Source organism: Dermochelys coriacea, chromosome 1 (assembly GCF_009764565.3).
Source record: "Dermochelys coriacea isolate rDerCor1 chromosome 1, rDerCor1.pri.v4, whole genome shotgun sequence".
NCBI classification, from domain to species: domain Eukaryota; kingdom Metazoa; phylum Chordata; order Testudines; family Dermochelyidae; genus Dermochelys; species Dermochelys coriacea.
In genome coordinates, this window is record NC_050068.2 from 73,517,694 (window position 1) to 73,535,234 (window position 17,541).

At 38.5% G+C, this 17,541-nt stretch overlaps 1 protein-coding gene across 7 annotated transcripts in view; it reads right to left on the reverse strand.

Annotated features, from left to right (window-relative positions):
- The window catches only part of PCDH9 (protocadherin 9), a 931,878-nt gene that overhangs the window by 904,648 nt on the left and 9,689 nt on the right, over positions 1–17,541 (reverse strand). Inside the window, exon 3 of one of the 7 annotated variants that reach the window (XM_043504579.1) lies at positions 6,685–6,872. The exons of the other annotated variants lie outside the window; for them this stretch is intronic. Within the exon in view, the coding sequence (XP_043360514.1) occupies positions 6,804–6,872 (69 nt within the window). The 3' untranslated portion in view covers positions 6,685–6,803. Of the gene's footprint in view, positions 1–6,684; positions 6,873–17,541 lie in introns of those variants that run through there. 7 annotated transcript variants of the gene reach the window in all.

Here is a 17,541-nt window from a genome sequence, read left to right on the forward strand (position 1 = left end):
TGCAGTTATCACTTCAAGGCAAATCTCAGCCCTACTAGTAAAAACTTTTACTTCTTATTAAAGAGCACACACTTTCATTTATATGTATTCCTCCTGCAAAAGCATGGAGATATAACTGAGGCAGAGGACAAACGTGCAAGGAATAGATGAAATTCTGTGAACGATGCAAATTAAACTAACATACTGAAAACAACAGGTTAAAAAAACCTCCACTTCTGTGCAGAAGGCCCAATTCTCCTCTCATATTTATCAGTTTTACATCAGTGTATCCCTACTGTCTTCTCTGGATTTGCTCCAGATTTGCATCAGCACAAGAGAGATCAGAATCAGGCCTGGAATTCCTGCTGGTGTTCAAATATGGAAGACAGAAGTGTGTGCTGAACATTACACCAGCCCTCCTCATCAACTAGTGTAGTTATCTTCTGGTGAAACAATGTGAGTCAAAGGAGATACCAGAGAAGTGCTTATGTCCCCATTTGTTTTACTTCACAAAGTTAATGAGTCTTGCCTGTAAGAATTTGTTTATTTTTCTGTGAAATAAAAGAAAGGTAACTAACTGTGAGTAGTAGCCCAGAGGAGAGGGGGAAGTACCATCATGCTCCCCACCATTAGCAAGCATGCAGAGAAGCCAAAGTCCCCAGAACAGAAGGAGGGCTTAAGCCCGCTGCAACATCAGAAGTGCTAAAGTCACAAAGGTCCCATAAGCTAGTTTTCAAGAGATGGCGGAATCCAGCCCCTAGACTCTGTGGAACCAGGGAAACAATGGGGAATTGGGGCAAAAAGTTATCAGGGAAAGCAATCATCTTTACTTCTAGGCACCCTGAGCATGCCGATTCCCACTGGAGGCCTGGTGTAAGCATACGGTTCCTGCCAATCACACTGCATCCTAAAGGTGGAGAGTACTTAGCTACTCAATGGAGGTCTCCAAGTCTTTCTGCCTTCTCCTGCTCCCCATGATCTACAACGTTTTTGCTTTGTATTATCAAATCCATGAATAATAACAAAAATAAAGTCACAGTAACAATGGCAAGTTTTGCAGTATACTATTAAATATCTGCTTTAATTGTAGTAAGAAAAAGAACTCTGCCAAAATACCAAATCATCAGATTACAGTATTTCTCACTTCCTTTTCAGCATGATTGATTTCTTCTTGTGACTATCACAGCAACCAAAGCATGGAGCTACTGGTATGATCTCAGCCTAATGCCCGCCCTGTTGAGTCTACTGGTTTCACTAAGCTCTTTAACAAATATTATGGGTCCATAAACAGAATATATTCAATACTTCTCAGAGAGAAATTCACTTCCAAACATTATTTCCATGTACCTTCCAAACATTTATTGTATAAATCGAAACGTTTACTGGATCACTGAAATGTTGTTTAGATTTTACAATCAATATGTATTAACCAAGAAGTACTATTAGTGTTTGCTTCACTTGTTTGGTTGCAATTTACATAGATTTTGCTTTCTGCAGTTCTTTGTGCTCATGGCATTTGAACCATGGTGTGTGTTCAGTGATAACTGCCTAAAGAGCTGCAGAACAGTTGGTGACTTCTTTTCATATTTTTTGGCACAAATCTAAGAATTTACCACAAGCTTGAGTGCAAGTGGAAAACATCCCTCACTTGTTTTAGAAATCATGATCATAATTCTTTTTCTTCTCACACTGGTATAAATCATGAGTAATTCCACTGAAATCAATGCAGTGGGTGAGAAAAGAATCAGGGCCTGGGTCTTTTTAAAAACTGTGTGAAAGAGGTCCCACTTGCACAGTGCTATACATGTCTTTCACCATTAGCCACCCTTGTTCAAATGTAAATCTGGTCAAAAGTGGAAGTGGGTTTAGACTTTAAACTATTCTCTCTTGGATGCTTGCCCACCATGCAAATTTGCATGAAAGACTTTCTGTGTCAAAGAAAGATCCCAGACTTCAACAGCAGGAGTGCTGCAAGTCAGAAGTGAGTTACTCTGAAAGAACTGCACAGGGAAGCATGCACATGACATTCATTTATTTTTGTTTTCATTAATAGAATCAACGTGCCTAACTGTATCCACGTATTTAGCCCAGCAATCTGTCACCTGACTTCGTAAGTGATGTTACATTGCTTGGAGATGGTAATCACCCTCTAAGCTTAAAATAATAAATTCTCACTCAATTGAAATGTAAAGGCAAAATACTACATTTCCTTTTCCAGCTGAGCTTCCATTTAATGTGCCAGATGAAGGAGCTTGCTCTGCTTTACTGGATCAGATTCAAAATGGTTTGTCCAAGGAACACAGTGATTACGGGAAAACAGTCCTTACTCAAGCAAAACTCTATATGATGCAAATGGGTGTTTCGCCTGAGTAAGAACTGCATAATTTGGCCTTTGTCTTCATGTTAATATATCAGGGCGGCTACTCCAATCCAGACAAGGGACAAGCCAAGTTCCTCTTGCTGGTGTTTTTCTAAGGGTTGGTCTACAATACCAGAATCAGAATCAGGCCTGGAATTCCTGCTGGTGTTCAAATATGGAAGACAGAAGTGTGTGCTGAACATTACACCAGCCCTCCTCATCAACTAGTGTAGTTATCTTCTGGTGAAACAATGTGAGTCAAAGGAGATACCAGAGAAGTGCTTATGTCCCCATTTGTTTTACTTCACAAAGTTAATGAGTCTTGCCTGTAAGAATTTGTTTATTTTTCTGTGAAATAAAAGAAAGGTAACTAACTGTGAGTAGTAGCCCAGAGGAGAGGGGGAAGTACCATCATGCTCCCCACCATTAGCAAGCATGCAGAGAAGCCAAAGTCCCCAGAACAGAAGGAGGGCTTAAGCCCGCTGCAACATCAGAAGTGCTAAAGTCACAAAGGTCCCATAAGCTAGTTTTCAAGAGATGGCGGAATCCAGCCCCTAGACTCTGTGGAACCAGGGAAACAATGGGGAATTGGGGCAAAAAGTTATCAGGGAAAGCAATCATCTTTACTTCTAGGCACCCTGAGCATGCCGATTCCCACTGGAGGCCTGGTGTAAGCATACGGTTCCTGCCAATCACACTGCATCCTAAAGGTGGAGAGTACTTAGCTACTCAATGGAGGTCTCCAAGTCTTTCTGCCTTCTCCTGCTCCCCATGATCTACAACGTTTTTGCTTTGTATTATCAAATCCATGAATAATAACAAAAATAAAGTCACAGTAACAATGGCAAGTTTTGCAGTATACTATTAAATATCTGCTTTAATTGTAGTAAGAAAAAGAACTCTGCCAAAATACCAAATCATCAGATTACAGTATTTCTCACTTCCTTTTCAGCATGATTGATTTCTTCTTGTGACTATCACAGCAACCAAAGCATGGAGCTACTGGTATGATCTCAGCCTAATGCCCGCCCTGTTGAGTCTACTGGTTTCACTAAGCTCTTTAACAAATATTATGGGTCCATAAACAGAATATATTCAATACTTCTCAGAGAGAAATTCACTTCCAAACATTATTTCCATGTACCTTCCAAACATTTATTGTATAAATCGAAACGTTTACTGGATCACTGAAATGTTGTTTAGATTTTACAATCAATATGTATTAACCAAGAAGTACTATTAGTGTTTGCTTCACTTGTTTGGTTGCAATTTACATAGATTTTGCTTTCTGCAGTTCTTTGTGCTCATGGCATTTGAACCATGGTGTGTGTTCAGTGATAACTGCCTAAAGAGCTGCAGAACAGTTGGTGACTTCTTTTCATATTTTTTGGCACAAATCTAAGAATTTACCACAAGCTTGAGTGCAAGTGGAAAACATCCCTCACTTGTTTTAGAAATCATGATCATAATTCTTTTTCTTCTCACACTGGTATAAATCATGAGTAATTCCACTGAAATCAATGCAGTGGGTGAGAAAAGAATCAGGGCCTGGGTCTTTTTAAAAACTGTGTGAAAGAGGTCCCACTTGCACAGTGCTATACATGTCTTTCACCATTAGCCACCCTTGTTCAAATGTAAATCTGGTCAAAAGTGGAAGTGGGTTTAGACTTTAAACTATTCTCTCTTGGATGCTTGCCCACCATGCAAATTTGCATGAAAGACTTTCTGTGTCAAAGAAAGATCCCAGACTTCAACAGCAGGAGTGCTGCAAGTCAGAAGTGAGTTACTCTGAAAGAACTGCACAGGGAAGCATGCACATGACATTCATTTATTTTTGTTTTCATTAATAGAATCAACGTGCCTAACTGTATCCACGTATTTAGCCCAGCAATCTGTCACCTGACTTCGTAAGTGATGTTACATTGCTTGGAGATGGTAATCACCCTCTAAGCTTAAAATAATAAATTCTCACTCAATTGAAATGTAAAGGCAAAATACTACATTTCCTTTTCCAGCTGAGCTTCCATTTAATGTGCCAGATGAAGGAGCTTGCTCTGCTTTACTGGATCAGATTCAAAATGGTTTGTCCAAGGAACACAGTGATTACGGGAAAACAGTCCTTACTCAAGCAAAACTCTATATGATGCAAATGGGTGTTTCGCCTGAGTAAGAACTGCATAATTTGGCCTTTGTCTTCATGTTAATATATCAGGGCGGCTACTCCAATCCAGACAAGGGACAAGCCAAGTTCCTCTTGCTGGTGTTTTTCTAAGGGTTGGTCTACAATACCACTTAAGTTACGTCACTCAGAGGTGTGAAAAAGACACCCCCTTGAGCGACACAAGTTACAGCAACCTAAGTGCTGTCCACACCAGCGCTTTCGTCAGGAAACACTCTCCGACCGACATAATTACTTCACCTCCGCAAGAGGCAGAAACTATGCTGATGGGAGACTGTTCTCCAGCCGGCATAGCGCATATTCACCAGATGCGGTACACTGACGCAGTTGCATTGGTGCAGCTGCGACGATGGAGTGCTATAGTGTAGACTTGCCCTCAGAGTCAAGTAAGTAATTTCTCTAAAGCCTCCTCTAACGTACATTGCCACAGTAAATGGGAGAAGCATAATTTGACATTCTGATGGTCTCAGATTTAAAATAATGGATGTCACTGTTTTGTTACACTACCTTAAATTACCACAGGTCTCCTACACTAAACTTGAGATTCTGTTCTCACACATGATCAGAAAATCATGGCATCTATTTCATACCAGTACAAGCTTGTTTTAAATGTACAACTTCCTTATGTCCTTTACTAAAGTCTAACAGCAGCGATCTCCCCAAACATGCATCTAATCTTTACATCTACATATGTAAAAATGCCTTTGGGTCTTAAAACTATGAGTGCTGAATTATTTAAAATAGTATGTTGGTTAAAGATTCTTCCATAGTTTTGGCACTGTTCCTCTGTTCTTAAAATGTCAAAGTGCCATGAACATGTTAAGGAACATATTAAGCATACATTAAAATGAATCTCAATTGGAAATTGCATGCAGGAGATGTGTAAGAGGAAAATGTAGGGCACGACAACAAGTGGCATGTAACATCAGAGATTATTACAATTTGTTTACAACTACTCACTATACTGCACATCAGCTCTAGTGAATCACACCACTACTTAGATCTGTACTACTGTTCGTCCTCTGATACCACATGCTTCTTCAGCAGTGGAATTTGAGCTCTAGCTTTTAAAGCCATATGTAATACTTGGAAAACCCCATGATAAAACAATCAAAACACAGAAAACAGAGCTAGATGTTAGATACAGCACTGAAGTGAAAATATTATTGCAATAGCATCAAATGGCCAGCCTACTGGTCATGGTCTGAATTGCCATACAGGGAAAGGACTTAGCCTTCTTTTCTTGCATTCTTGCTATTCAAAGAGACAGAATACCTCACATTAATAAACAGCAATCACTCAAGAGTGCCCACAGGACTGTCATCAGACAGCCTCAGTAGAAGAAGGATGGCTGTAACATGGTGCAAAGGGGAAAAATGAGTGCTGGCGATTCTGAGGGCTCCAGAAGGGTCACAGAACTTTCCTCCCATATCATGTGTGCTGTGGGGTGTCTGAGAAAGAGGAGGAGAACTGTGTAGAGGCTATGGGTCTCATTCTACTCTGCCACACAGGACAACATCAGTGACATAACTAGGATTTCATTAGTGGAAAACTAGTGTAAGACCAGAATCATGCCGAGGGTAAATTCTGTTTATACCCTATTTAAGGCTCCTTTCCACAACCAGAGCATTGTTAAATAGCCTTAGTGTAAATGTGAATCAGGCCCACCATCTCTAGTCATTCTCAGTGCCAAGATGCAGTGCTGGAAATGCCCATTCCTCTGATAAAACTCCAATACTCAAATTCTGGGAAACAGTACCATTAATTCATATCAAATAAATCCATATGTACCAGGGCCAGGAACACACAAAAATAATGCATCTATTTGATCAAGGTTAATACTATATTCCTAGTAGAAGGGAAAGGTTATTTTCATTACCTACAACTGTCTGATAATTAGCTGCAGGGCAGATTCAACAATATCCCGGGATGTGATTCACAATATAATGAACAAATGTCTAGTTTTTTGCCATCTAAGAAAGCAACAAAACAAGAGCAGGACTTGTCACTATTTTGCTTATGGCAGGAATTAGACAATGCCCAGAACCCTGTAGCTACCCTGCTAGCATCTTAACTAGTTTGATTACATCATTGATTCTATGCTCTAATATGCTCTAATAAATTTGTTAGTCTCTAAGGTGCCACAAGTACTCCTTTTATCATTGATTCCGTTACTTCAACAGTTCTGCTCTCCAGTATAGGCCATAATTGAAAGCAGCAGCCAGCAGGTATCAAATGTGAGTGAGAAATGTCTCCTGCTGAGTAAGTACTGACTGAGAACCAGATTCACTGTCTTGTAGGCAGTTTTGTAAGGAAGATGTTATAAAGGAGAGGATCCTCAGATGGATGGAGCATCTGTGGAGGATAAAGAGGCAAGCAAATTACCAAGAATGTTCAGAAGTGGAATCTACATTTAAAAAATGGTTATGAGGTAGATCAAAAGCGAAGAGATAAGATATTGTAAAGGAATTTTTTCAAAGAGATACAAGAGAAATAAAAGGGAAAAGTTGAAGCACAAGATATAAAACAACACATTTATTCTGACCTGCTTGCCTTCTTCATTCTGTAACTGTGAAGAAAGTCTTGTCCAAATGTTTTCATGCTAAGCAAAAAAACCAACCCCTCTTTTGATCAGTGATACTGAAGCTGAATAGCACAAAAATGATTAGTTCAGTGGGCCAAATTCTGCCCTTCCAAAGGGTCTGTTTCAAAGCCTATTGATATCAATGGGAGTCTTTCCATTACCCAAAGCACATTCAGGTTAATGGAAAGACTCCCATTGATATCAATAGGCTTCTAATCCTTGGAATCTCAAGTGTGAGGTCAGGAATGGGCCTAGTGAACCTTGAAGTGTGATGATACTCCAAAAAAAAAAATGATGGTAAGAATGGCATCATGAAGTTCTGTGTTGAAGCTGGCGTTACTAAGAAGCAATAAAGGGCTTTATTTACAGGTAAACATTTTTTTCTCTAATTGCTAACACTGCAAATCAAACTGGGATTGTTCTAACTCAGGCATAATGATCAGTAATAAATATTTTGCAATTGGATCTTGGTTAAAAATGTGGTTGATAATACATGAGCCAGAAGAGGATACAAATTTCTCTCTACCATTACAGTGCTGGTGTGCTAACAGAATTAAAAGCAATAAGTTTGCCTGTTTGTTTTTTTAGAAAAGGCAAACGGAACAGACTCTGAATGCACACAAGGAATAGCTCTGTTGAGAAAAATGATGCTATTTTTACAGTGATTTTTCTAACCATCACCAAACTTTAAAAAACTTTAATAGAAGTCAAAACTGCAAAACTTCTGGACGGTGTAAAAGAGAAAGGCTATGAGTAGTTACCTCTGTTAGTGAAATTAGAGATTATTGCATTTGTTTAGGTTCAATGAGTTATCTTCACTGAATGGAGCGATAGTCACTGACGCAACAATGAATAGTTTGCAGAGTATGGCATTGACATTGAAGCTGATATGAAAAACATATCAGCAGCATACCAGATGGTGCTGAAAGCCTGGCAGGAGTTTTAAGGGATTCTGCCACTAGTGTCATCGGGGAGAAATTTGATAACTTAAAAGTAATGCTATTTCACTTCATGAACCATGGGACCAAATTCCATGAAATTCTGCCCTAAAGGTATCAGGCCTGATTTTCATTTACACTAAGGCTATGTCTTCACGGGGGGAAAAGGCGGTGTTTTTACACTGAGATAGCTAATGTGAGAAAGGTACTGAGAGTTAAAGTCCTCAGTGTACCTAGCTGACTCCAGTACTACACACCTAGTGTTTATCTCAACTGGTTACATACAGGTTAAAAACCACAGTGCCCAACTCCACTACTATTTTATTTTAAGATGGCTACCACAGTATAAAGTCACACTGTTTTTCTGTAGTGAAGTCATAGCCAACTGCCACTTTACCACTGCTTGGCAGTATAAAGATGCTTTAAAGTGGGTATCAATCACAGTTGGGCACACTTTCCTGTGATGTAAAAAGTCCTTAGTGTTGATGAGAATCTGGCCTGATAACTTTAAGACAAAAATCACACTGAAACTGGTCTGGTGGTTCAGTTACATTTAAAGTGTAACGTGTGAACCGTATGGACAAATGTAGCTCTGATCAAGTTAATTGCAGTCAGTTGATTTGCTCCCATTTAGACAAGAGCTAAATGTCTCCTATTGTACTTTCAGATGTTCTGCAAAGCAGCAAAATTTGCTGGAGAAAATGTCAAAAAAAATTGGCTTCACCATCACAAAAAAAACCCCACAAATTTTCTTTTTTTAGGGGATTGCATCTGCTTGTGCAAGCATTAATGCACTTTGTGAGAGTTATTATACCTTGGTTCATGTGTTTCAGTCAGAAAAGTTGGCAATTCAAATTTCATGACAAAATGCTAACTTATCTTCACTATTGAAAAAGCTAATGAAGTGGTAAATAGCAGCAGAAGCAATGTTACATGCAATGTTCTGCAGGTTTTGAGGGCCTGTCATTATCTGTGGAACTGTATAGATGCAAAAGTAATGAAAGCCCACTAAGAAATCACAACATGCAAAAAACCCTTAAAGCTTTGAAAATTAGGACAGAATTATGTTTCAATTGTTTAAAAAGGAATATGATTAATTTAGGCCTTCCAAAAGAACTACCCTAGATATTTTGGCCTGGATTCTCAGCTGGGACCGGTGTCTGCTGGGTGCTGCTTTGGAGAAGATCACAAAGTATCCAAAGTAGCTGCCTTACTCTGAGATTGGTTTTGTGCTACCTTCAGCCCTGGCATAATGGAGAGCAATCTTGAGGCTGCTTTACACTATGCTTACTGGCTATGGTTCCAAAAGAGATGTCCAACAAGTAACAACTGGCAGGTCACAAATTTCATTAGTAGCAGAAACAGTACTCTAGACATGCCCTCTCCTCCTGCTCACAAATCATTTAGGGTTTTCGACCGGAATGTCCCGTCAAAAAGGGACCCTGGCGTCTCCAGTCAGCCCTGCTGACCAGTCTGTTAAAAGTGTGGTCAGCAGCGCAGTGGGGATAAGGCAGACTCCCTATCTGGCTCCACAAGGCTCCACGAAGCAGCCAGCATTTCCCTCCAGCTCCTAGGTGGAAGCGTGGCCAGGCAGCTCCGCACGCTGCCCCCGGCCACAGGCGCTACCACCACAGCTCTCATTGGCCATGGTTCCCAGCCAATGGGAGCTGCAGAGCCAGCACTCAGGGCAGGGTCAGCACGCCGAGTCCCCATGGCAGGGGCCGGGCCTCGCGAAAGGGGCAAAGCAAGGGTGATTGGTTTTCTGCAATCAGCAAGTTGGCAAACCTAGAATCATCCCCTATAATGGGGGACGCAGGGAGTTGGCTACACAGGCTCTATGGTAGCTAGGGACTCTTTGAATATGGGCTTTAGTTACACTGCATTCTTTCACTAGGCTTGCACTGAGCCCAAAATGTGAGAGCATTAGCAAAATACCTGGAATGGCACAAGAGTAGCAAGTAAATGTAACCAAACATAGAAAAGGTTTCCAATGTGAGTCATTTCCTTCTAAATTAATTCACAGACTGAAAGCTTTACTGGGCCTAAATTCCAAATGCAAAAATTGCTTCTGTCACTTGCTTATGACACAGACGGACATCAGAAATCAGCTCCAGACAAGGTAAGCCCTTTTTGTTGCCATCTGTGATGTGTGCCATATACAAAGTGTCCCATGAGGGATCTTATGAAGCTGTACTATTAAGTTTTCAACATACTGTTTTAAACAAGCAGACTCAAGAGTCAGTGTCATCCTTTGTATCATATAAGCACTGCCAGCTTTCTTATTAACATACCTATTTTGTTTCCTGCAAGTTCAGACATCCACACTGAGTTTTTAGCCAAACGACAGCCATATGGTTTCATAAGTGTTTTCAGATTTCATCGCAATCTTCCTTGCAAACTCTTGAATTCAAGTACTGTCCACTTATTAAACCTCAGTTTGTACAGTCCTGCTTTGTGGTTGTTTATATTTTTGTTTGCTTGTTTGTTTTCTGAATCAATCCTCTTTCATAAATCTCAGCAAGACACTAGACCTACCATGGATGGTGCCCTCTGCCAGTGTGGTATCAACAGAGTCTGTCCAAGAAACATTAATGAGATATTTTGTGTACCTGCCTCAACTATCACAAATATAGTATGGCTACAGAACTAGCCAATGGATTCCAGCAGGCTACTTCAAAATAAATATTTCATAGCTCTCCAAAAATAGCAACATTTCAAACTCCAAAATCCAAACATTTCTGGCATACATGTTAGGTGTTAAATATTCTGAAAGAAAGTGATTCAGGGGAGTTACCTTACCAGATCATACTAGTAGCCTGCCCTTATTAGTGGCCTATTATACCTAGAAGAGGTTCATATGAGATTTAGGTTAAAAGTGAATCAGGTTTAGTCAATATTAAAATAAGCATATACAACAGTCCACAATTAACAGTCTCTGTTAATCTAATTAGCACTACATTTTCAACAGTGTCTGTCCACTACTTTAGGAATACCTCAAATTTTGGGTGCACACCTTGAGAAACATAGAAGTCTGACTTTTAGCATCCACAATTCCAATGCAACTAAGGGGAGCAGCAACCAGTTAGCACCTCTGGAAATCAATATCAAGTTATCTCAAGCTGGGCAACTGAAAATGGAGATGCCCACAAATAATGAGTATTTTTAGGCCTCTCTCTCTCTCTCTCTCTCTCATTCTGTCCCTCATTCTCTCAGACCAGTTCTTCAAACCAACCCAGTTCTGCAAACTTCTATGGGAGTTTTTCCAGAATAAGTATTGCAGGGCTGGGTTCTCTTTTTTTCCCCTCTGACTTTCATTGGCATCCCTAAATCATTCTATTTTAATTTGATTTTTTTTAAAAAAAATACAGTAATGTAGGAACAAGTACAAATATCTAGATAGATTAGAAAGCATTTTACTTCACGTTATCAACATTCTATAAAAATACTCTTCCAAAAGCACTCTATTATTCAAATTTTAAAGAAGCCATTTAGTTCCTTAAAAGTACTTATTACAGTCTATGCTTTGGAGTTCACTGTGCAATCACAGATCATACAGATAATCATTTGTGTATCATTTCTCTGATCATATTCATTTGGGGGGAAATCTCAGATTTCTAATATGTGCATGCACACTTCCTACAAAAATAAATATCTCCCGATATCATTTTCTGAGTATTAAAAAGAGAAACAAGAAAGGATAGTGACAATAATTTAGTAAAAGGGAAAGATGTATTTAAGCATCTGCCAAGAGACTCAATTTTTCATACCATTTACAATGGAAGTTTAAAGACTACACAAGCCATTAGTTTCTCAGTACCCTGCAAGGGATTAAAGTATTTCTTCAACTGCTAAAGCACAAAAGAAGGCCAAAGCCTAGACATTAGCAAAACTGGGTAATAGTAAAATTTGGAGATGTTCAGATAGCTTTGATACCATCACAACAAGAAGCAAAGGATATAATCACAGCAAGAATGGCAGCAGTTATTCAAATCTACTGAAACCAATTAGTAACTTGGCAGTTTCTTCATCTGCAATATACAGCTTTGAGGAACCACATGACAGTAACCAGTGCACTGATTTTTAACGAGATCCCACAAAGCTGACCACACCAACACATTGTTATTATTATTTGATGCTTCTAATGACAGAGGGCAACCAAAATTGCCAGGAGAAGTGGCCAGAAATTGCCAGAAAAACTCAGGAGAAGTGGATAAAGGAAACTACTTTTTATGACATTTAAGTAGCTTTCCAAAAAATCTTGACTGCACCTTTGCCATACTATGCATCATGACTGCTAGGCAATCCATGTAGAAATGGTCTCACTCCATCACTCTAAATGTGATGGACTGCATGAGGTAAACTTTAATGCATCAATACAACCTCCTCCCCCCACAAAAAAAAAGAAAAGAAAAAGAAAACAAAGCAAGTATGTTCACCTCTCATTCACATAATGGCTAAGGATGAAAAGGATCCATGATAGATTAACAGCTTAAATGAACGGCCAGTTCTGAATGTTCTACAGCGCAGCTCGGCTACAGCTGCACAAACCCCATAGACTGAATCACCCCTTTCAAAAGGATGCCTCCAGGAGACAAGAACAACAGTACCAGGGCATATTAGAAGTGACTTTCCTTGGCCATATCCACACCTGTCATCTACTTTCACAGGAAGGCCATGTCATAATCAGGCATTGCAAATTTTAACTAATCTTGGTTTCAGGAAGAAAAAGGGAGTTGTAAAATAAAAATAAAATGCCAATCATGGCAACATGTCTATCCTGTCTCACTCTGTATTTCAGGTGATTGACAGCCCTGCGCTCCTGTAGCATACAAACACACACACACACAAAAAAAGGCAGGCATTCTTTTCCGTCTGAAATGTTTGACAGATTTAACAGCTTTCTGAAATAAAAACTGATGAAATCTCAAATAGAAAAGTCCACCTCCTGTACACATTAGAGATTACATTTCAACAGGTGAGGTTTACTACTATCTCTTAGACAGATGCAGATTTCATTTATTAATTTATTTATTTGGCAGTTGTTAAAACTGTAGGGATGACTACAGCTTTACTATTGGTGCACAGTCTACCTCTTGCTGCTCTGGACGCTGAAGATTTCAGCATGAGGCATGTTTCAGGATACTGTTGTCACAACCTGAATGCAATTTCAAGTCCTGTTACTGACTAGACCAACACTTTACTGATATTTTGACCTGTATTTCTGACACGGTTAAAGTGAACCAAACCGACAAGCTACTGAAAATTCAGGCAGCTGCAGACACACGCACAAAAATTGAGATATGGGAAGTAATTTAACACAATGGCCTGAATAGTCAAATAGAATAGTATTTTTTTCTAAAAGCTACTATTTATAGACCAGAAATCTATAGCAAACTTTTTATAGTGATAGTAAATTCATAAAATGTATCAAGGAATCATCTACAGTGAGACAAAACATAGGAAGCTCACTCCCTGGTACAAAGGCAGCAAACCAAAATAGTGCACTGGAATGCAATTGGTCTTAACTACAGGAAGAGAACTAACTGCACATAGGGCTGAATCCAATGTCCATTGAAGTCAATGGAAGACTTTCCATTTACTTGAGGGGACACTGGATTGGGCCCATATTACAAAGAAGAACTTTTCAAATGTTACTGTGTAGTGGGTTCATGTTTCTCTACATACACACCATGGACATACGCTTTTTAAAAGAGAGAGCCAGATCCTGCACGCGTTACTATTGCTTCACTGAGAGTTTTTGGTTTGAACCTGCAGTGTTGAAATTAACATATATAGAGAGCTTGAAGGATCAGGCCCAAAACACTCATACACAATATTGAAGTCAGTACAGAATGTGACGGTATCCTACTTTCTGTGCTTTAAAGTCAGAATGAAGCCAGTGAGTGTATAGCTTTTGTAACCAACATGAGCATCTACAGTTAAGATACACAAAGTTATTTTGTTTCCAGAAGTTTGAACAATGTCAGTAAATAAACAAACAAATCTCCAACTGGATGAATTAACAACAGGGTCAGGCTGAAGGTAAATCTCTTTCACAACTGAAATAAGAATTTTTGTTTGGGTTTTATTTGTATTTCAAGGACAATATCACTATATAAGGCTAAAAAGTAAGCATTATTACTAATAGAAAAATATTTATACACACTTTTCAGGAACAGATTCACAATCATACAATTAAGAATATTAATAAAAATACCTGACCCTGGCCTGTGGTGAACACTTTCTACAGAATAATATATTTCAACTCTCATTGACTTCAACAAAAGTAGACTGCACTTAGCACCTTAAAACAACAATAGTATTAAACCCTCGATAGATGTATAGACAGATAGATAGATTGATGGACAGACAGTCAGATCTTCTATTTTAGTGGTATCTGGAAATCTTGCAACATTCCTATCATTTCAGGCATCTGAGCAATTTACAAATTGATTTCAATGAATACATAAAACTCTGTATTTCTCACCTTCCATCCATTAATCAACAGAAATGTTTGTTTTCTTTGTTGTTGGTTTTTTTATGTTTGTCTTTGTTGCTGCTTGTAGGTGCTATCCAAAACCTGCTCCCACTGAAGTCAATAAAGGTGATAGACAAATACAGTAGACTGATTTCAGGAGGTGCTCTGCACTGCATTTGATTGAATTCAAAATGGATTAATCTGGAGTTCAATCAAGCCCACATTTATTTGACTCAGAGTTATTTTATATTTTGGATATTTTATATCAGCATCATCTGCTCCCCCCACACTAGTTTTTTGTAAAAACAAAAATATCAGACAAGATCCTCAGCTGGGTTAAATCAGCATAACTCTACTGAAGTAAATGAAACTGTGCTGATTTACCCCAGCTGAAGATTTGGCCTCAAATTTTTAATTCTTACTATTAAGAGTGTATGTAAATGAGAGCTTATTGTGTTCTTCCTGTAGGTAGAGCATGCATATTCTAAAACAGTACTACAATAGTGACACAGAGATTTTACTACTGCAAAGTACAGTGTGGTATTTTGCAAAATATAACATGACTACAAAGAGACTTCACAGTAAACTACAGCAACTGCATGACAACTTGAAAGAATGCTAATCTCCTGACAAAGGGTGAACAATTCAAGTTTCACTTTTCATATGGTATGATAGCAGAAACACTACAAAGATACACAGAGGTTTATAATAATGTTTCATTCTTGCTAACCTTGCTAATTGTTGAAGTAGCAAATGAAAGGGGAAATTATAGGCACAATCTTTGTAGGTGAACCTGCTAGCGTTTAGACACCTAATTACCTGAATATGCCTACAAATCAGGATAATCAAACAACCAAATGTATTTTCACTCACAATTCATTGTGCTCCCAAAACCAGAGGTTAGACTGAGGCCGCTTTAAAAACATGGAGATAATTGACACCATGGGCCAAATTCTTCCATGATTTACACCGTGTAACTTTCTTAATGAGGACAATAAGAAGTTGACATAAAGAGATAATGGACCTTATGTTTATCTGACTTACATCCATGCGGTGTGAGCCTCGTCTGCACGTTTTTTGTACTAGTATAGTACAATAGCAAAAATCTATTTTGATTAGAGGTACAGTTTTTTTAGCAAAATAGTTATACTGGTACAGGACACAGTTATATCACTGTAAAGGTGCCTTATCCAAATTTATCTTATTCCCCTTCCCATACAGAAATTATACTGGTTTACTGCATCTTTATAATGATATAACTGCATCCACACTCAGAGGGTTATATCACTCAAACTATAATGGTATAGTTAACACGGTACAACTTTTGTGTGTAGAGAAGCCCTTAAGGTCACAATTCTGCAAGATGCTAAATCTTAAGCAAGTGCTTAAGCCCTGTTAGTACTAGTCATATGCTTTAACTTGGACAAGTGCTTAAGTTCCTTGCTGATTGGAATCCTGGCAAGAGAAAAAAAAAAGGTCCATTATGCGTTCATGTTGATTTCTAACAGAAATATTCCAATGTCTATAGATATGGGGTAAATTCTTCCATGATTTACACTGTGGGTAATATCTTTCTTGTAAATGGGATTGAGTAAATCAGAGAAAACTTGAACGAAATGTCTACAGTGATTATACCTAGCATATATGATTTTATAGATCATCCTCAAGACATTCCACCACAGGCTGTGAATTAAAAGGAAAAACCAAGGCTGCAGAAGGAAATGCTATTGATGATTTAGTTTCACTTTTTCCCTCTGCGTTTGTATTGAATCAACACCTGCACTAAAGGAAGTACCAGAGAGAGCTCCACTTCAGAGGTGAATGAATAAATTCAGGTTTTAAAGGATTTTAGATGTAAGATGCTAAGTAAATTCAAATATTATCTATGGCTATTACTAGATTTTTCAGAATACACTGCTTTCTGACTGGTACATTATATTCAGTTATATTGAACATCAGGTGGGTCAGATGAGGCCCACAGTAAGCAGGCACAATGAGACTGCACCGAGCAGGCACTTTCGTAAATGAGAGCTGTATATATATGTGTGTGTGTGAATGTGTGCATATGTGTGGATAGAGATACAGATATATGGGCGTGTGTGTATGTATATACGTATATATAAAATATGTGTCAATGTATTACATGCTTGATATATGGATAAACAACTCTAACGTGAAAATGAATAGTATAGCATTCATGGAGCAATTTTACCTATTATTTACCATTCCCTCACATTAAATTTTGTACATGTTTGTTTTCTGCCCCAATATGAACTTCTGTGTAATCCACACAGGTAAACTGTGTACTTAAAGAGTTGTCAACTGTAAATGGGTCACGGTTTTCATATCTTTAACATCTGTTGTTTATATCCAAGAAAGCACACCAGGGGCAAGAAAATTAATTCCCCAATTGCTGTCAACTGAGTTAGGGAACAGCAATAAACAGCTTACTGTAAAGCCTCTAGCTACAATAAAATTGCTGTCAATAAAATGTGGCTGATATGGTTTTGCTAGAAGAATAGATTCTTTGAAAATGAAAATCTGAAATGGTAACTAGAAAGATCCCTTCTTGACCCTAAATACAAAAGAACAGTATCACAAAACTCCAATAGCATTAAACTCTTAGGATCCTATTTTCTCTACCATGTGTGATGTGATTCTTATTAGCATTTATGAAAGTTAGGCACTGCACATCCAGGTGAGAACAGACTGCAGTGATTCAGACAAAAATTCTCTGCATGAAAAACTGATTTCAAGAGAAAGGAAACTTGCTAGGCTTTTACCGTATGTAGTTGTATACACAAAATGTTCCTTATTATAGCTTAGCATTTACAGTACCACAATTGAAAACAGTATTATAGCTTAGGATTATGTTCAGATTTCCATTATAACCGTGAGTTTTCACATGCTCTTAACTTGCTGAAAAACTCTCCTTTTCAGCTGAAATTTTCCATGCTTAGTCTCAGCTCAAAGATGAATTTTTTTAGCCAGTTGAGCAAACTATCTTATCCTATTTTTGAGCTA